The sequence below is a fragment of the Haliaeetus albicilla genome, chromosome 2, assembly GCF_947461875.1.
Source record: "Haliaeetus albicilla chromosome 2, bHalAlb1.1, whole genome shotgun sequence".
NCBI lineage: Eukaryota > Metazoa > Chordata > Aves > Accipitriformes > Accipitridae > Haliaeetus > Haliaeetus albicilla.
In genome coordinates this window covers 68,957,202-68,978,202 of record NC_091484.1, presented here as the reverse complement: position 1 = coordinate 68,978,202, position 21,001 = coordinate 68,957,202, and the positions used below count along the sequence as shown (strand labels likewise).

The window sequence follows — 21,001 nt, the reverse complement described above, 5'->3', positions numbered from 1 at the left end:
AGCCTGGTGCAAAGCACATCATTTCCCCTGCACTCTGCTTTGTTTCTGTTTACTAGACAGTACCTTTTATTTCTTTTGAAACCACCAGTTCTTACAGAAATAGAATCAAACCAGAAAACATGTAGGTGTCCCTGGAAATTCTGCCAAACACCTGAAGGTGGTTGTGGAGCACCCCATTAGTGCTGCTGAATCAGCAGGATTGCCCACGGCCTGAGGACCCACAGACAAACATGTCCTGACTCAGGACATGCTTGAAGAACTTGGAAGGCACAAGGAGATCCCCATCTGCATGTAAGCATCATGTCACACTAGCAAGACTCTACAACTGCTTGGTATTTATTCGGTAATGACAGTGGCAGGTGCTGCCATAAAACACTAGCATCTTCTGTCAGTCCTTGGCCCTACCTATCCATGGCATTGCTTTTTGTTATCTTTGTTCCTAAAAGGGCAATAATGGCAAATGTTGTAAACTGGTCAACAGTCAGAATTTGGACCAGTTACCCAAGTAACTCAGCTTCCATTTTGACATGCAAGTGGAACAGCTAGATGGAATTTGGGGAAATATTATTGGAATGTTACCATTTTCTGTAGAAATTTGAGTTCTTGTTCAAATTTGGTCATTCAATTTAGATGCTTTAAAACAAGCTATTAAATAATATATTCTTCAGAAGATTTCACCTTTTTGATACACTTGTTGATGGCTTTGAAAGACAGTTAATAAAATGCATCAAGTATGAACTGTTATTTCACAACATGGCAGGAAAAAACCCAACCCACATTGAAAACTACCTGCTAATAAACCAGAGCAAAGGAGCCGAACTTTGTCTCTGAGGGGCTCTGCATGAAGACCTAACAGTGGTTCTCGCTGGGGATTAGATTACTCAATGAACAGTATGATCTGAATTTTTCTATCAACAACTAAGCCAAAGCAAGACTCTCTCCCTTCCCAGCTAGCAACTGGGTCACAAAATTCCCAGACCAGTTGAGGTTGGCAGGGACCTCTGGAGATCATCCTGTCTGAACCCCTGCTCAAAGCAGGGGCAGGCAGAGCAGGGGAATTAGGGTTGTGTCGGGTGAGAATTTGAGTATCTCCATGGATGGAGACCCTACAACCTCTCTGGGCAACCTGCACCAGTGTTCAATTGCCCTTAGAGCAAAAAAGGCATTTCTTCTGCCTGAACAGAATTCCCTGTTTCAGTTTGTGCCCATTGTCTCTTGCCCTGTCACTGGGCACCACCGGGAAGAGTCTGTCTCCATCGTCTTTACTCCCTCCATCAGGTATTTGTACACATGAGTAAGACCTCCCTGAGCTGTCTCTTCTCCAGATTGAACAGTCCCAGCTCTCACAGACTCTCCTTGTATGACAGGTGCTCCAAATCCCATAATCATCTTCATAGCCCTTCACTGGACTCGCTTCAGTATGTCCACGACTTTTTTGGACTGGGGAGCCCAGCACTGGACCCAGCACCCCAGGTGTGGCCTCACCAGTGCTGAGCAGAGGGGAAGGATCACCTCCCTCGACCTGGTGGCAATGCTCCTGCTCATGCTGCCCAGGACGCCGTTGGCCTTCCGTACTGTGAGGGCACGTTGCTGGCTCATGTCCAATTTGTTGCCCACCTGGACCCCCCAGGTCCTTTTCTGCAAAGCTGCTTTGCAGCTGGTCACCCCCCAGATATATGGGGTTATTGCTCACCAGGTGCAGGACTTTGCATGTCCCTTTGTTGAACTTCGTAAGACTTCTTTTGGCACATTTCTCCAGCCTGTCAAGATCACCAAGTCTACAACATTCAGGTCAACAAAATGAACCTTTGGTATATCATAGCCAGCAATACAATAGATAAACATCAGCAGCTCACCCTCTTACAGTTAAAGAGCAACCTTCGATAGAAACTACAGCTTGAAGTTACAGGAAAAAGGGTAAGTACATCTGGTTTCAGACAATTTTACGCCATTTGATGCAGAAAAGGTAGAGGCTTTTCACACCAAAACACTGCTAATATCTGCTGCATCTTAGGATGTCAGAACCACTGGAACAGCAGCGCCTGCTACAGCTGAACGGTGAAGCATGCGGTGCACTGTCTGCATGACTTGCTAAGGCCAGCTCTGCTGTACTTCCCCACCTTCCCATTCTGGAACGACTTGTGGTACCTATATCCCCTTTTCCATGTCAGAACTAAAAACCAGTTCCAAAGAGCATCTCTTGTTTTTTTTGATTTTCAAGCTCAATGTACATTAAACCCAGTACCTAACTTCCATGTGTCCAACCCAGTGTGGCTGCCTTCAGATTTTCCAGGCTAAGATGAAAGCATGCATCAGTACACAGGATGGCAGCCAGCATGGCTGAGTTTAGGTCTCCATGGGAAAAGCTAATTCAAACGAAAAGTAAAATTCAGAGGTTTATCTGAAACAGCATTTGCTACCAAGGAAGCATTTGATTGCTAATCCCAGCAATCAAATTCCCTGAGAAAATCACTCCAGCAAATCCATCACTTCAGTGTCTACTGTCTGAATCAACAGGTCTCTCCAGCGCTTATTTGCCATAGCTTCAAAGCCAGACATCTTCCCTCAGTACCACCATGAGTCACGCTACAGAAGATGGAGCTAGCATTTGCCAGTGTGCTGAAAGGACACAGATTCCAGAAAACATACACATGAAGAACGTAGTATCTGACAAACACCATAAACTCAGCAACAGCTATAAATATTCAAAGATAGAGCATACTTTTTTGGAATTTATTGTATACATAATAGTTTGGGAACCTAGAGGCTAAGAATTGACACATATCAAGATAATCCTCTTTTGAGCACCAAAGTTGTTTTAACAAGTGGGACAAAAAAATAAAACTCCAGCGAACTGAAATGTTCCAAAATGCTGAGCCTATTGTATTTCTGAAAATAGGTGTAATTCTTAGGAGCAGGGATCAACATCTGCCGTCTTCCACAAGCAATGCAGCTCTCAAGAGTGAAAGCACTGAATCACTAAAGGAGAAGGAGAAGAATATACCAGGAGAGGGAAAAAGACTAAAAAATCTTACACATCCTCTTTCTAAAGAGAAACAAGATAGAAACGACATTCCTCCTTGCGGAGGAGTAGGAAACTGCATTGGCAAGGCTAGCCAGACACCGCAGATCCCTGAGAAGCATCATCTAGGAAACAGGCCTTCTCCCCCAGAGAACCTATTTAACTGCCCATCTCCAAAATCTCTGTTCCCACCACAGAGCGCATCCTGCCACCCTCCTGTCCGGCAAGGCCAGCGGCTGCCTCCCACACCACACCGGGCTGGATGGTGGGAGCTGCGAGCCGCTGCAGCATCGAGAGCCAGCTCTGCTGCACGAGCTGCACACTAGCATCCAAAGCCCAAACTACGTAGGCCGAAGTCGGAGACACAAAAGCAAGAGCGATGAAGGTTTCTCACGTGTGCTACAGCCTATGAACTGTAGCTCTTGGAAAACACTCCCAACCTTGGAGATGAGAGAGTCAGTCAGGCTAGACCTGCTGAACCTTGCTCACTTGTTCTGCCTGGGCTGACATCTCAAGCTGCATGTAGAGCATACATACGACTTCGGCTCCAATTTTGGAAGACATTAGACACATTACATTAGGTATCAATAATTCCATCCACGTAGATTTCACAGATCTTCCCAGCTTTGGTATGTTTTACAACTCTAAATTCATCCATTTATCCCTCCTTCCTCAGAGCATCCTTACCCATGGTAGATTTACTACTCTGCAGACACCATCTGCCTACAGTAAATGGGATGTAAAGCTATCAGACTGCAGGATGGTTTCCGCACCATATGTGCCTAACACAAGCACACAAAGCACTTTGCTCTTCAAACTGATGAGAAATTAAGAGAGATTAGGGGGCAGTTTTCTCTTAAGACTCCCTTCCCCAAGCACATACATGTTTTGCCCTCCATTTTGCAAAACAGTGAACTGCTCCCAAACCAGTTGCAACAAGTCGATGCACAAAGACTTCTGATAGTCCATCACCATGAGACAAGATTTAAGATTTAGCACGTTTACAGCTCGTACCTCAGAATAACCAAAAAGGCTAAAGCAAAAACCAGACCTTTTCTCCTCTCTTCTTCTCCCCATTGTGAAAATAAGGCTCAAAAATGACCAAGCTTGATGAGTTGAGTCATGTCCACCTGAGCAAGCAAGGCTGCAGTTAAGCCAAAACTTTTTACCTTCCATTTGTCATAAGCTAGTTGTACAAATACTCAGTTTGCTTCGGCTGATGTAAGACGCTGTCCCTGCCAGGACGATTACCATGCCAGTCTCCTCTGGGCACCGAAGGCGTATTCCCGTCCCCTCCTCCATTCTGCTGATGGTACCACAAGAGCTTCTGATCCATTCCTCTTTCTCAGTTACTTTTCAGACAGGGCAGCGTGCTGACGCGAGGGAGCTGACGGCCAGCAAGGACATGGCACGGCTCAGGTAGGCCAGCCTCTTCACAGCATTTTTGTGCTTATTTGGCATAACAGTTCAGTTAACAGTATTCCTTGCACCACTTCAATAGGAGCAAATTTCTACTTGATCAACTTCAGTTGAACATTGAACTATATGAAAAGTGTATATCCATGCCGAGAGTGGATGTCGCAGTAACTGAGCTACTCTAGCCAGATGGCACCAGGGCTCTATACTGCTACACAGCTTTTCTCTCAAAAGCAGAGATGAAGTGGGTAACATTACTTCCACCTATAAAGGAGCAGAATTTGAAATTCAATCACTTCCCTGACTTAAGCAGTTGCACTCATAAAAGCCTGGCCATGATAATCAACAGAGTAAGAGGTTTTAACTTCCAGAGGTTTGTGAAGTAAAAGCATATTAGAAAACTTAATAAAATATTTTTTTTTCTAAAGAAGCCTTAGCATCAAAATGCAATGAGTCACAGTTTCTGTGACAATAAGTAATCTCTGGATTACATTAATCGCATGTAATTTTCCATAGTCACTCTTCCTCCTCATGCCCAAGAGGAAACGAAACAATTTGTTCAACATGAACATTGGTGCAGCTATCATGAAACATCACTCTGTATTGGGGAAAACTAGCACAAAGGGGACACTGCCTAATTTTGTTGTGTGAACAAATAAATCTCCAATTTCTGCCAAAGCTGGGGTGGCCCTGAAGAGCCAGACTAGGATTATGGCAACATTGCTGACAAATTTCCATGCATTTTTACCTGTTAAGTAAAGCTGAGTTCCAAGGGCAGAACAGGATACTCCATGCTGAAGTGAAAATTGGTTGCCTTCAAGTACTTGTAGTCCACGTCACCACCAAAGCCTAATGTTTAACTGACTTTTCTAACATGGAGAAACTTGCAGTGCCCAGTGTACACTGGTACTCCTGTATTGCCCTACTCTGTTGAGCAGACAGTATTGGGGAAATAAAGCAGCAAGCAGCCTAACCTGTCCAGCTTACAGGATATCCAGCCTGAAGAATAACACTGCAATACTTCCCAAGACGCTTATAAAACACAGTAATTGTTACTACTTCCATGCTTATGTCTATTATTAAACTTGGTCAGATATAGCTGAATGAGAGACAAACCTAGGAAAAAAAAAGGGGGGGTGGGGGTGGTGTTTCAAGTGTTTCCAAAATAGAACTTTTACTTAGAGGGAGGATATCCCAGAAGCTCTTCTTTCCTAGGAGTGTGACCAGGATAACCTCTAAAACCAGCCAAAGCAAAAAATAACCCCAGGACACCTCTGGATTCAAGAGCCGTGCAACCACAGCACTAACCCAAACTTTAAAATCCACATTTAAGACCAAGCCAACACTTTATCTAATTTGAGGAAACCACTACTGAAGATGATAACCTCTACTAAACAGAACATCACATCAGCTTTTTTTGTTTGCTTTTAAAAGAGTTAACCAGTCACAGTTACCTAATAGAGATAGATATTGCTGCCTTCAGAATTATATTATAGGTGTTCTTGCTGCTGCTACATAGCCTTAGGTGATGGTTACAACAGCTGTGCTGAACAGTACAGTAAGCAAAGATTTTTTTTTCCCAAAATTAGAAATATATAATTTCCAAAAATGGGAGCAAAAGACAAAAGGTAATGAAAAATACTGCTGAAGAAAGGTTTAATTAAAAAAATCAGGAATTCAACAGTGCCTAAATCTTTATTTTTCATAACCTACATATTTTTTTCAAATTAGACAGTTTTACATTTTATGACACAAAAGGAAACTTAAATTACTGATAGTTTACATGTAAGCTTGATTCCAGTCTTAATGGAAGAAGAACAAAAACAAAAACCCTCAGGAAGGCTCCCATATTACACTTCTATTTCGTGAATTGGCAGCTGTTAGGTCTCCTTAGAAATCTTCGATTGTCTGCTGCTATTAGTGTAATAGGTTACAAAGCACATAAAAATCCCTAACTGTAGCTAGCAGAAGGAGATACAGAGATAGGTATGCACCATTACAGTCAGCTGTTGCTCGTGATACACTGCACCACACTCAAACAAGGGCCTTTCTATGCCAACTGCTGAAGTCTTTGAAGGATAATGCAGCAACACAAAAAAATTGCCACTGTTCACAGATTTCTAAGTGGCAAAGGACAGTGTCATGGTGGGGGACTGATCTGAAACAACATTAAGTTTTAAAAGCAATCTTTGTTTTTTTAAATTCCTGGAAGAAGAGTCTCAGATCCCATTTTGACTTGTTTTCAAAATGAAAAGTGTCACCACACAGTCCTACAAGGTAAAATGCCAATTTTAGTTACTGTACCCCTGAACCTTTAACTCAGCTACTGCTTTTGGGAGGTTTTTCATTTTAATCTCTCTATGTATCGTAGCAACAGTCTGCATGCAACTTCACAACTCTACTCCAAAAACTCCATTTTGTCACCGAGTGGAAAAAAATAAATCTCAAAGTGAAATGCAGTAAGGATAGGTCGTATATTACACAGCTATTTGGCGTGTCACTTTTTTTGTTTTTTAAAAAAGCTATAAAAACCACATCAGAGGAAGGTTTAAACTTTCGATGCAACAGACTGTTGCTGGGTAAGCAGTAATTACAGTGTATTGACCTAGCACAAATGGCAGCAGAATACATTAGAACAGCACAACACATCCCGCTGGTCTCTATATTACCTTAGGTACCAGTTGAGTATTATGACTAGCTGTACACAGTCGCTGTAAGGAACCACTTGTGATTGTTTGCAGCTGGTAAGCCTTTCACTTGCAGCAGACAAACAAAATGAATCATACAGCCGGCCTAAACCATACACAAATCTAGCTACCATTTTCACTGCCACTGGGGAAAGGAGAAGCATATTAAAAATCCAATGACAGAACTAGTTGAGCGGTTTTGGTGATGTTGTCAGAGTCCTATCTCCTCCCACAGCATTCACGAAGTGTGCTTTTTAAACAAGAAAAATCAACAGATTCCAGCATGCCCTATTTTGACCAATTCTGCAGCATACAACAGGCTGGATTTAAAAGGTCAACTAGTTACCAGTTGATGCTTGTAACAGGAAATTTATCAGGAGTCAACTTCTATAGTTACTTTACAGTTCTAGGAATCATACACTAAGGAAAGCACTGATATTCTTGAAAGCAGACAAGTAAGCTTTGTGTATATTTTTGTAGCAGTCTAAAATTTTTTCCAATTAAATTTGATTTTATTAATGACTTAAAATTACAATTTGACTGCTGAAATTCACTATTTACACTGCAGAACACTTTTGAATTGGTTAAATCGCTTGTTTTTAGAGGGACTTAGGAAAACATTTGAGGGCTTTCAAATAAGACTTTCGTTCCGTTTCCCTTTTGCAGTGAAGAGGCAGAGTCAGTTCAGCACACCAGAATAAAATAAGAAAAAGAAAAAACAACAAATTAAAGTAATATTCAAACCACAACATTTAGTTTATCTACATCCAGCTCAACAGCAACATTTATAATATCAATAATTTTTATCAGATTTTTTCTTTAGGGTACCTTTTTATATGTTCTGATTATTTACAACTGTACAAGCAAAGCACACACTTCCAAGTGCACATATTTAATACAGTATTGACTATTTGCATTTACAGGTTTTTCAACAATCTGAAAAAGATCAACTGTTTAAGATCTTTAAGGTATATTACAAAAACTGCTGCTAGTTCCTGTACTACAGTATGTTTACCCAGTAAGACCAGTGACAATAGATACATACTGTAACTGAGTAATTCTGTATTCCACTCACGCTAACCCTCCACGGGGTCAGACCTCATTAACTCTAAGCTGTCTTGTACAAAAGTTAAGGCAAAGTCATTTTCAAGTTTAAATAAAATTCAAGTCTTTAAATATTGGATGGAAATAATTCTTTAAAAAAATCAGTTGTTTAAATAAACATTTTTGTGGAATAAACTGTACTGTCATAGTCAGCAGGAATGAGTTTTGTCTGAACTTCCTGCAGTTTAAACACTTAAAGAAAAACTTTAGGCATTTTAAAACAAAAATAATTTATATTCAACTTTATTAGAAACTTGCTAATTTAGTGCATCCTTGTCCTTCAGAAAGCGCATCACTTCTAAAGTAAATAAGTGTGAGAAACCTCATCCCAGAGGTAAATATCAGGGATCTCTTCCTCCACCACACAAAACAAACACCATTATCTCACGTCTTGAAAAAATTTAAATCCGTATGCCAATGCTTGTAGTTACAGGAAGATGTCAACACAAGGCTGACTAAGATATGAACTCTTTCAAAGAGCACTTGGGGCAGAGTTTAAAAAAAAGTCTACACAGAGCACAGGGGTAACCAGAACATACAGCGCTGACTCAGTTAACTCCCTTACAAGCACAGGGAAGCTAAGGTTATCACAAGAAGGCTACAGTGCTTTCTCCTGATAACATCCACTAACAGGCTTCACCACCATAGAAGCTCACAGACTTAATTCTTTCTATTCACAATGTGCTTTGTATTTGCAAATTATAACATCAGTTTTATTCTGGAGTGAGAAGATGGTTACTTGCTTGCAGTAAGTCAAAAAAGGAAGTATTTTAGAAAGACTGCTATGGTGCTCCGTAGGATTCATTTTGTGTGTGCAAAACATCAAAAAAAGATTAAATTTTTAAAAACGCTAGAAACAACTACTCCTTTAACCTAAAAGTGCAAGTTCATTTGCTGACACTTAGTACAGCAGCCCAATAAAAAAATCTTCAAGGTCACATACTAATTCGTAAAATACATCTACTTCCTTGCACTCTACACACTAGCTGCCGTTATCAGTCTTTTGGACACTTTAGATATGTACTTGCAGACCAGTTTATTAAAAATATTGCAGCAGCACATTTCTGCTTAACAGTTTAGAAAAAACTCACTATACAGAGCTTGCACTCACACAGCCACAGAGAGGCTTAATAAAAAGTTGATTTTTTTTAAAGACAAATATTTTACATCTTGAAAAAAAATAATCACACTAAGCTTCACCTCCAATTAAGCACCAACCTAAATGTAAGGTTTAGAACAACTATCCAGAAATATCCAGAAAAATAGAATGTTTGTTCAAGAGGGGAAAAAGTATTTCACAGAAAAATAACTTGCAGGCATTGTTATATGCCTAGTATCACTGCAAGCTCCTAACCAGCAACTCATTCTCAGGTATCTTAGTGGGAACATGGGTTTAATTTGTGGGAAGCAGACCTCTTCTCAAATCCCTCCCAGGTGTTAGTTTCACTGAGGAGATTTCGGAGGGGTATTCTGTTCTTTATTTAAGCGTTTGCCAACAGCTGGAGGGGACGATCTGCGTCCTGACTGTCTCCTCTGGTCTTTGGGTTGTCCAGGATGTGACTTTGCAGGAGGAGGTTCTCTGTTTTTCTCTATTGTTTCTGTGGGCTTTCTTTCTTCTTTCCCACATGCTACAGTGTTTGGCTTCTGTTCTTTCTGGGGTTGCAATGTAGGAGGATCCTTAGTTGTTCTCTGGCAAATTTCTGCATAACTAGGTTTTCGCAGTTCCTGTGAAATCAAAAGCAAACAGAACAGCAGCGTTAAACAAAGCATCCTGAGGAAAAAAAATTATTTACTTTTATGAACAAAAAGGGTAAAAGTCTTTGTCCCAAAAGACTGCTGCACTAAAATATGCAGATGAGGGCTAGAGTATGAAGTTTACAGAAGCTGTAGAGACAATAAGGTTTAAGACAAGGCAAAACGCAAAAAGGTATGCTAGAAAAATTGAGTACTGTGACAGGGCAAAATACTTCCAATTCAAGAACACTCTGAAACAGCTGAAAGACAATGAATAGTCTGGTTTAAATATCATCATATGTATTAATGCTTCTACCTCAAGGATACCATCAAGAAGAGAATTCAGATAAAGAGCTATCATTTGCCAAGTTACCTTGAACAGTTTTGCACTGTTAATTGCATAATTGTATCATACAAGTAATCAGGAGGCCAACACCACACAAATTTAAGGATGCTGGGATCATATGATTGAGCAACACTGGGTAGCAATGGAAGCAATATTCTGTTAAATGTATCAAACTAGATCATTAAGAGAAAGTGAAATAATAAGGTCACTTACTATGGCAGCTCCATTGACTTGTACCGATTTACATGCAGTACTGAGTGTGGAAGAAGAAAGCCTTTCTGTACTCTGTGTCTCTCTCTGCTGTTTATCCACAACCTTGGAGTCCCTGTAAGCATCCAGCAGGAAGCAAGGCTCATGAAAAGTGAAACTTCAGGATAGACGAATGATCTAATAACTCGTCTAAAACTTTGAGTATGACTATAAAGAGTTATAGCTATAATTTGCCTAGCACATTATGACTAGCATTGCATTTAAAAATGCTATCAAATATTAAAAAAGAATATTCCTGTGGAACTTGACGCTACTTGTAATTTGTGACATTCTGATAATATTTGGTTATTCAGTTATCTTACTCCTGTTACTCAAACACCTCAATTTGATTTGCAGGTTCCCAATAAAGTCTTACTGAAAACTTTCTTTATTGTATGGACAACAGTACTGCCCACAGATCGTGGATTTACTTGCTATGCTTCAAAGCTATCTAAATACAATACAGTTAGGTATTCATTGAACTTTTAAATACTTGCAGAGACTAAAACACAACACTAAACTTTTGTCTGCTGAATGACTGTTATGACTGAATCACTGTTATGATATTGTTCAGAAATTAAGCTTTATTGCCTTTACAAGTACAATATACAGCAAAAAAATTCTGTCATTGATTAAGACTTTAATAGCTATTTACAGTGTTCCACCTAGCCTTCTGATGACAGAGAATGTGAATGTGATTTAGAGCAGAATAGTTATAGCCATGCAATTAAATGCTTACTCAGAAGACTGGGATGGCGAAGGAGACCTTTCAAACGTCCTGGGCAATGTAGAAGAAACTGGCAACAACGGCTCTCGAGGAATTCCCGATGGAACAGTGTTTGTACTTGCATCCACATTAATGTTCTGGAGGAGAAAAAAAAAAGGCACAGAAGGGCAATCATAGTATCAAATTAATATGGTTTGCCTGAAAATTAACACAATTGGGAAACAGTTTATAAGTTGATTTATAAAAGCGTAAATTAACTATAGCAAGATATAGAAGGATCCAATATATGTACTGTAACAAATAAGGTTTTTCTTTTATAATTATTTAGAAACGCTGACAAATAAAGCACACACTATGGCTCTTTCCCCAAAAGTTGGAAGCTTAGTTCCCTTTGAGACATACCTGGATGGCAAAATCACTTCTTTCAACCTGGGAACTTTGCACCTGCTGGTGACAAAGTAGGCTTTGTGCCTGTTCACATAACCATAGTTAGCCTATTAAGACAAACGTCTCCTATAACTGTCACCTTCAAAGCTCTAACTCAGCATCATCCTGATAGCTGGTGCTAAAAACTCCAACCTTAAAAAAAGTTTTTGCAAACTAGGATATGACCATCATTTAAAAGTCCCTTTCTTATGCTATAGTGTGATTTGCTACCAAGCAAAAGAGGCTTTTTCCATAGCCCTCAAAAGATTCTGCTACTGCCAATGGATACTGTGCTTCCAGATAAAGGCCAAATCGGTTCAAGATGCATGCATGAATTTAAATTGTCACAAAATAAGAATAGAGAAAGAAAGAAGGCTTTGTATCTTGAAAAATGTATTTCTGACATTTATAACCATTTTGTTTGTTTAAGAAGTGCTACGTTCTTCGTATTTTTTCTGACCTGTCTGACTCTAGAACCAGAACAGATTCTGGTGCAGAAGGGAGAGCAACAGGAGAACACAAGCACAGGAGGAACAAGATAGCCACCCCTTTCCCCCAGCCCAGCCGCCATTCAAAGGTAATAAAACATGAGGCTCCTACGGTCACTGTTAGAAAGGAATACTGTACTTGATAACATTGTTTTAAATCAGGTAGCAGAGATTGTTGCAGTAGACCTAAGCCTAGTTTTACTCAAGGTAAAAGTAAAACCATAAAAGGTGGATGTTTAGAAATAAAAGAACAGCTTCTATAGTTTTACTCACTCTAATAGTATGTGAAAAGGTTTGCAATTGCAAGTTGCTGAGCATTCTGGCCCAAGGTCATCAAAACTTGTAGGTACGTGGTTAAGCGTGAATAGTTTCAACTCAAGCAGACATGCAAGTGCTGTTCCTAGGCCAAAACACTCAGCCCCTGATCTGACAGCGCTGCAGTCTCCTAGTTAGAAAATGTGGGATGATTAACACCTACCATTCCCCAGAGCTACATCTAAAAGAGCGCCACAAAGCTAAGACCATAAGATATGATGCTTGGATAACAACTGTTCAAAATTATACAACCTAAGTTCACTCAGCTTCTGTACACTGGACCTGCCCATCTATAAAACAAGAGTAGCACTGTGTAACTCTACTTGGCACTTTGTCACTCTACATCAGTTGACATGAAAAAATCTTGAGATCAAGGTGAAAAGCAGCCTGTATACATTGGCAAGATTCTAACATTAACTCAAACACCTTTATAATAGAACACAATTGCTCTTTGGAGCCAATTGCTGTTATCTTATTCCTTAATAATGTCAACAAGGAAAGATAGCACAATCCTTTTCCTCCACACAATGGTACAGACTAACTCATGCAAGCTGGAAAAAGTGGGAAATCAAAGGAAGCTTTTCAATGTAACAGTGCATTGCACTATCATAAAACCTCAGTGCCTGACTGATATTAAGACTGCCTCTACAGGGGAGAAATGTAAGTTCTTATACAATAAGTAGAGTGCAAAGCAAGTACTAGATTTGTAATGGGAGGAGCAACTGCAGTATTGTCGTGGTTTAACCCCAGCCAGCAACTAAGCACCATGCAGCTGCTCACTCACTCCCCCCCATCCAGTGGGATGGGGGAGAAAATCGGGAAAAGAAGCAAAACCCATGGGTTGAGATAAGAACGGTTTAATAGAACAGAAAAGAAGAAACTAATCATTATAATGATAACACTAATAAAATGACAACAGTAATAATAAAAGGATTGGAATGTACAAATGATTCGCAGTGCAATCGCTCACCACCCACCGACCTACACCCAGCTACTCCCCGAGCGGCGACTCCCTGCCCCCACTTCCCAGTTGCTAAACTAGATGGGATGTCCCATGGTATGGAATACACTGTTGGCCGCTTTAGGTCAGCTGCCCTGGCTGTGTCCTGTGCCAACTTTTTGTGCCCCTCCAGCTTTCTTGCTGGCTGGGCATGAGAAGCTGAAAAATCCTTGATTTTAGTCTAAACACTACTTAGCAACAAGTGAAAACATCAGTGTTATCAACATTCTTTGCTTACTGAACTCAAAACATAGCACTGTACCAGCTACTGGGAAGAGAGTTAACTCTATCCCAGCTGAAAGCAGGAGAAGTATCAAATAGCAAGTGCTGGAATTTTATTTAAATCTGAAATATGGCAGTCAAAAAACACTTCAGAAATAACAGAGGTAAAATACTTTAAAAATAGTTAGATCTTGGCCAAGAACAGACTACAGTCTGGAGTACCAGCTGACAGTAAATTAAACACTGCTCTTACCATGGCACTGTCATGCATATTCCCCCTAAAAGCAACCCTGGAATGTATTTGTCCCTATTACCACTTGTAGGAGACAAAATAGATAGCTTGTCTGCACAATTACTGCTTTAGGTGCAGGCTGCCTTGCTGCTTCCTCTCTCCTTTACCAACAAATGGCCTCCCTACCCACCCCTGGTACGTGGGCACTGAAGAAAACACTTCTGCAATAGACTGGTTTTAGAGATGAGACACAAGAGAGAGATTTTGGTGTTTCATCAGGTTGCTTTTGCACTGCTATATCCAGGGGTTAACTTCCTTCAGTTGTGGTACAGCTACAAAAACACAAATTAGAGCTAGCAAAAAACCCCAATATAGACTTCCATAGCCTAGACTGTTCCATAGTGTACAGGATTATATGAGTCTTGATGGAGGAAAACATACTGCCACTCACAGATGGCATGGCAGAGACAGTTCTAAGAATGAAATCTATGAACAGCTACTGAACATTAATTTTCAACTGTATCTCTACTACATCTAGAAAGCAGTGGTTGCCAAGTCATTCTGATATATTTCTATCTTTCCAAGCAATATGACAAGACAACGCTGGGATCCAGCTGGTTTTGGTAACAGTTCTTGTTCCAGCTATGATGCCTAGTGTACTGAGTTTATGTAGGGAACTTCTTTATATTTCAGTGCTTAAAAGTTTGTCTCTGTCACTTTAAAGTGTTTTATATACAACTCAGAAGTCTGACTTTCAAACAGGAGGAAAATTTTTCACATATTTTTCACCTGAGTCTATCAAAAAGCCTGAGGCAATTATGAACAGCAAAGAGTATATTTTCAAATCTCTTCTATTAACACTTACTTATACTGGTGCTCATATTCCACACCATTTCAAAGAGAATACCTAACAAACTGTAAGACATAAGTGAAGAAAGCGGTAGCACATCACTTGACAGCTGTTTTTTAAAAGCACTTCTTATGACCCATGAAAAACCCTAAGTTTTTTCTACGCATAAGCCACCAAATCTGAAAACAAGAGGTATGCAATTCTTTGTTTTCCCAACAAAAATGAACACCGGCTACTCACTCTTTCTTTTGACGTTCCTATTACCACACTGGACAGTCTGTTTTCAAAAAGGTCTTCGGTCTTTAAATTGCCAGCAGCCCCGGGTAATGGAGGAAAGCTAGATAAACCCAATTCAAAGCTAGGAGATGGAGGTTTTGGGGGTGGTGGAGACTGTGTTTGGCCTCTCTGGAATAGAAATAACATGTTGAGGTTACTGCACTGAATGACAGAAAAGACAGACATGGGACTCTAAACTGTATTTTGCATTTGATTTATATCTGTGAAGCCCTAGCGAGGCCTCCCCCATCCCACCTCCCAAGAAAACCACACAGTACCGAGGAATAGATGCTTTCATTGTCCACTGTTGCTCTTAAAATATTTAACTATTATTTAAGTGGGATGGCATAAGCATTCTTAAAAATTTCATATGGATAAGCTTTAGTGATACTGGTATAGTAAGAAAAGTCTTCTTGCTGACCCTTCCTTCATGACGGACACTTACACTGACATAGAAAGGAAAACAGACTGGTTTAGATATCACGATATAGTGAAAATGCAAAGCCCATTGATGTGCAGTTGGTAACATTCTAAATGAAAGTCAGGAGTCAACAAGAATCTTATATCACGTTCAGATATATTAAGAAATAGCAAGACAGCATGCCTTGTGTCATGTAGGCAACAGCAATTTTCATCTAATTAATATGAATTTATATGGTCACTTTGTAAAAATGCAAAGATAAATGCCAGAACTATTTCTGAAAGAGGGAGAGTTCTTCTAACTAAATCTAAGAAAAACGATGTCCCAGGCAAAAAAAAAAAAAAAAAAAAAAAAAAAAAAAAAAAAAATCACTGGGCTAAATGCAACTATTTTGCACTACAGACAGCAGTTCAGGAGTTAAGAGTACCACAGTTAAAGATCACTTGTGCGGACGGCTTGTAAGGATTTGTAAAGCTAAATTCTATTTACACTAAAAAAATAAAATTCCTTTTGTAATATGCTGTAACTGAAGTTATCAATTAACTTCATCTACATCATGTAAACGAAGAAGTAACTGTGCTCAGGCCTGTGCTAAGATGATCTCTGCTGCAGAATACCAAATGCAAAGCAGTCTTTGAGACAATTGCTATTTTGAAAAGGAAAATATTTACGGGTATATAGCCAAGATGGTCTGAATCTGAGAACAATGCTTCCAGACAGAAAGGTGTTGCATTACTTACTGTTTTTTTCCCTTCCTTCTCATGAAGAGCAATAGATACAAAACTACCTTTGAGGTCTTTTCACAAACTACAGTTTATGTCAAAAGAAGTGTGTGTCGAGAGGGAAGTAGGGAAAGAATAAATACAGAGGCAAGGACAACTGCAACTCCTGGGACTGCTACTGACCCAGCATTACCCCCCATAACACAGTTTGAGAGCGCTACAGCAATGGAGGCTGCAGAGCCAGAAGTCAGGTGACCTGTCAAAGAGTCATGGAGACAGACTACACTTATCCAGCTCAAACTGCAACCTTTATTTATTTATTTTTTACAACAGTTCTTCAAATCACAGCACTTAGTTTTCTTAAAGGGGACTGAAGTCCTGAAATAGATAATGCTTTTATATTTGTTACAAACATTTTCAGTTATGCAGGGGAGTCCTAAAAATCCCAACATATTAAGAGACAAGCAGCATTAACATTTTAAATTAGTGAGACCAGGGAGGGCTTAAATGGAATTTAAGCTGCCAACTGCATACAATTTCTCAAGTCAACTTGTTATGACAAGTTGAGTAATTTGCTTATGTCTATAGCCTCAGATACAATCAGATCAAAAAGTTTCATGCTCTCTCTCATGCAAGCATGTATAACTCTCTATTATTTTTCCTTTTAAAAAAAAAAAGAAAATCTAAAGAAGCCATCACTCCATTCAAATACAACTGGTTGTAATGATGTCCTACATACACTATCTAATCACTACAGCATCACACAAGAAAGAGAATCCTGGATTCAATTATTTCCAGTTTAAAGCAGTCAAATTTTAATCTTTCACTTCAGAGTATGCTCCTTCCCAGTGTACACAGCTGTGGGTGCACAGCAACTCTCACCTCTGTTCAAACTGCATCACTGGACAGTACAGACTAAAGATTCATGGGCCAGAAGAGACTAGAAGAAACCTGGCTGCACAGGCTGCAATTAAAGCCTGGTGCTGAGAGAAGGGAACTGTGCGTCTCCAAAGAAGTCATGTCTACCAGTTTTACATTCAAAGTTAAAATAACCTGAAATTCAGCTGAGTCAGAAGAGCCTCTCTGCTCAGTAAGTGTGTTCAAGGTAATCCTTTCAGTCCAGCCACTCACATGCCTAACCTGTACCACTTCTTTGTTCTTTTCAAACACAGACAAAAAAGTTGATAGGAAAACATCAATCTAAAAATTCAAGCAGCTTTGAAAGGGCAAAAGAAAGAAGTATTGAGAATCCTACATGTAATCTGATCTCACTGAGTTTTGAGAAGTTTGACAAGAACTAAAAGCAACTGAAGGCAAGGAACCGCTTGTTGTTTTATACTTTCCAAACCTTGATGTTCCTTCATCCAAATCCCCTAAGGCTACTCAACAGCAGGAGCCACAAATACACAAATGCAACAATTCTAGACCTTTAAGAAAGTGTTATGGCTCATGCAGTGGGGTTACTTTGCAATTGTGACATGAATAAGGAAATAATCCAGTTCAACTTCATGAACAAGCCATGTGTGGCAAAAATGAATTGCAGAGAAGTGTCTGGTTGTATCAAATCAAACTTTAAGTCCTACCAAAAAAATTACATTTTTTTTCTTCTACACAATGTCTAGTCCAGCCTTTTCAAGCATCAAGGCTATTAAGGTATTCACCTTGGATTTAAGTTTACCAAAACTGTTATATTTCAATAGTGTTAGTATACACTTACCAAGTGGTACTTGAGAGGCATTAAGAAACAGAATTGATGATTTAGTAACTAATATTCTAGCTACACATTATGACACATGGATCTGTAAAATGTTCTTCAATGTCTACATGAATGATAATCAGGTATCAAGTGTTTTGAACTTTAGCTTAGCCGTTTAGCTCTCCCTTAACATGAACACTGGCATGCTGAAAAAGTAACACTAAGATGGAAATTTTTTGCTACTATAAAGCAGTAATTTTAACTTTTTCCTAACTTCTGCACTGATGGACAATCTTCTGTGATACCCAAATGCAGAACTCATGACTTATGAGCTGCTGTCTTCAGTCAACTGTGACATACAACTGCTTGTGCAATAACTGGTCTCACCTGCTACTCCACATAATATCCATACTATTGCCTTATTACCCTACTTTTATTACAGATGAATATGATCATGAACACTCACTGTAAACTTGTCCTCCCTTTTCTTTCGGTAGCCATATGAGTTTTTCCTAAGGGAAAGAAAGCAGTTATCAGAACCTTGCCTATACATGAATGGAAGGCAGTTGGTGAAAACAGGAGAAATTAATTCAAATTGCTATTTCATCCATCTTCATTCTAGACAGGTTATTAGGAAAAAAAAATGTTTTAGGTAAAAATTTCTAGCAAGCTCTCATTAAAACAAAGGTACAGATCTTATACAAGTCAGCATAAAAATACACTGGTTACAAATAATTCCTGTATTAAAAGCGTCTCAGTGCCGAATACATATGAGGTTTAGACAAAACCTTTCAATATCCAAAGTGAAGGCTTTAATTTTGCCTTTTTTTCTTTTTTGATACCTATGTAACTTTTGAAATATGGCTAACTATTTTCAAGTCAGGTAAAGCCCCTCCAAAACATTTTCAGCGCTTCTCCCCCAGCCCTACTTCAGGTAAAGCCCCTCCAAGCATCAGTTTAAAATTTGCAATACATTCTAACTCAGTTTCAATGTATTTTCTAGGTTTTCTGTTTGACTTTTAATACTCTAAATAGATTTATATTCTGATGTTCGGTGTTGAATACAAGTACTGACTATTCCTGTACATTTTTGTAGTCTATAGTTTGAGCAATCTTGTTTCCTATGTCCTTAATCATACTTTCATCCACTAGTTATAACACAGTTTGGCAAATTAGATTTAGAAAAGTATTACAGTCTTTGCACAAAATCCCCACTTAATTTTGCAGTGATACAATACAAGTCTAATATAGCATCATCTGCAAAAGACTTGAGTTATCTTCCAATTCAGTAAGTCACTCAAAATGTGATTTACTTTGAGACAAACACAGGCATCATTAAACAAAGCTACACAGTACTTTTTATAAAGCACTTATTAAAACTGTACTGTATTTAAAAAGTTCCAAGATAACCCTGCTAAATTCTTATATTAATATTGGTGACACCAATTTTCAGCTCCCCGAGTGAGTTTTTTTTGGTTTGGTTCTTTCTGGTGGTTTTTTTTTTTTTTCTTTTTTTTTTTTTTTAACTGCATAACAACAGTTTTCTTAGTTGCATGTAATCCTTTCCCACCCCTCCATACCAATCCATCATTTCTGTTGTTGCAAATGTCTGATTAGGGCAAATTCTGATCTTTCAACTGAAAAAATTAACAATGAGCACTGCTAGTACAGGTTCAGCTGCACAATCTACACTGCTGAACAATGGAATGGGCACAACAGCTTCATTGAAGTCATCAAATAATATGCAAAAACTTTCTTACAACAGATGAAAAAATGATGGAGAATTAGATCTTATGGCTGTAAATTGTTCATCAGTTGCCATTAATGATTTTCATTTGGTAGGAAAGCATGCAAGTCCACTTGGCATTTGTTCTATATTTAGCACTTTCTCTGAAGTACTTTCCAAGATTTCAGCTTTGAGGAGACACAGTCTCAGTTTAAAACAGTAATGAGAACAGTACTAGTACCATACCACTTTACTAAAAGAAATAGTTTAGAAGCAGCAATACCAGGTTGTTCAGAGGACAGCTACAGAATACACTCACCTTCCTCTACCTAATCCAGGAGATGAGTCAACGCTGGTCTGTTCCATCCGTCCAGTTCCTACTTCCCTCTTGGTATAGCTTGTAGTAGCATTCTGCATCCGTGTCCTGTTTTGTCCCGGCTGCCGCGTCTGTGGACTCCTGACGCCATTGATTAAACGATCAGCAGAAAAGTTGAATATTGTAGGACTGTCTAGAAGCCCAGGTCCCCTTTCTGCACTGGGTATTGTATGTCGTATATGAGACTTGCTAGGATTCCTACAAATTCAAAAGTCATTTCAACATACGTACTATGAGATATCTTCTGAGGCCTAAGTCTATACACAGAATTCAGAAGCAGCAAAACATTTAGTCCTTTATTGCATATTTCATTTATAAGAATGATAAATATTCACCTTAACAGGTCATGTGATTCATCAAAATTAACCTTTTCACTGTCTATTTTCAGCTATGCCTTTACTAAAAACTACTGGAAACTGAAAATACTGTATGAATAATCCTGCTGATCACATGCCATCCTTCAGAATATTTCATCTGAATACCCTAAATCATGGAACAGACAAGTTTTCAGCTTTCAGACAGTCCATTTACATTTAGAAACAGCACATCCACTAACAATAGCAGCACCATCTGCCCTTTGGCCTCACTTAACCTTGCACCAGGTTCAATTTCACAAGTATTTTCAAGTTAGCTGGTGTTACTAAAATAAGAAGATTAAAACCCCACATGCCAGATAATAAAGTAGTACTGTCAAAAGATGGCTCAACTTGCCTATTCCTGGGGGGATATTGTCTGAGTGTAGTCAATGGAGAAGCAGCAGGCTTGAAGGTTGGAGATGTGAACCCATTGATAAATCCAGTATTTGGAAATGGTGTTACCTAAAGGATATATTGCATGGTCATAATTATAAACAAACTGAGTACCGCTTTTTCTTAACCCCATATTTTATGTCATTCTATGCAGGGCAGTACGTATAAGACTGGCTCGAACAGCAATAGAGCATTTGTTAAGAGGACTGAAAAACAT

General features: G+C 39.2%; 1 protein-coding gene across 1 annotated transcript in view; it reads right to left on the bottom strand.

The window, feature by feature from the left end:
- Window positions 1–6,114: 6,114 nt before the first annotated feature.
- The window catches only part of LARP4B (La ribonucleoprotein 4B), a 32,479-nt gene continuing 17,592 nt past the window's right edge, over window positions 6,115–21,001 (bottom strand). Inside the window, exons 10-16 of the mRNA XM_009924353.2 lie at window positions 20,747–20,853; window positions 19,979–20,233; window positions 18,400–18,445; window positions 15,059–15,223; window positions 11,298–11,422; window positions 10,523–10,634; window positions 6,115–9,954 (exon numbers count right to left, since the gene is read on the bottom strand). Of these exons, the coding sequence (XP_009922655.2) occupies window positions 9,673–9,954; window positions 10,523–10,634; window positions 11,298–11,422; window positions 15,059–15,223; window positions 18,400–18,445; window positions 19,979–20,233; window positions 20,747–20,853 (1,092 nt within the window). The 3' untranslated portion in view covers window positions 6,115–9,672. The remainder of the gene's footprint in view (window positions 9,955–10,522; window positions 10,635–11,297; window positions 11,423–15,058; window positions 15,224–18,399; window positions 18,446–19,978; window positions 20,234–20,746; window positions 20,854–21,001) is intronic.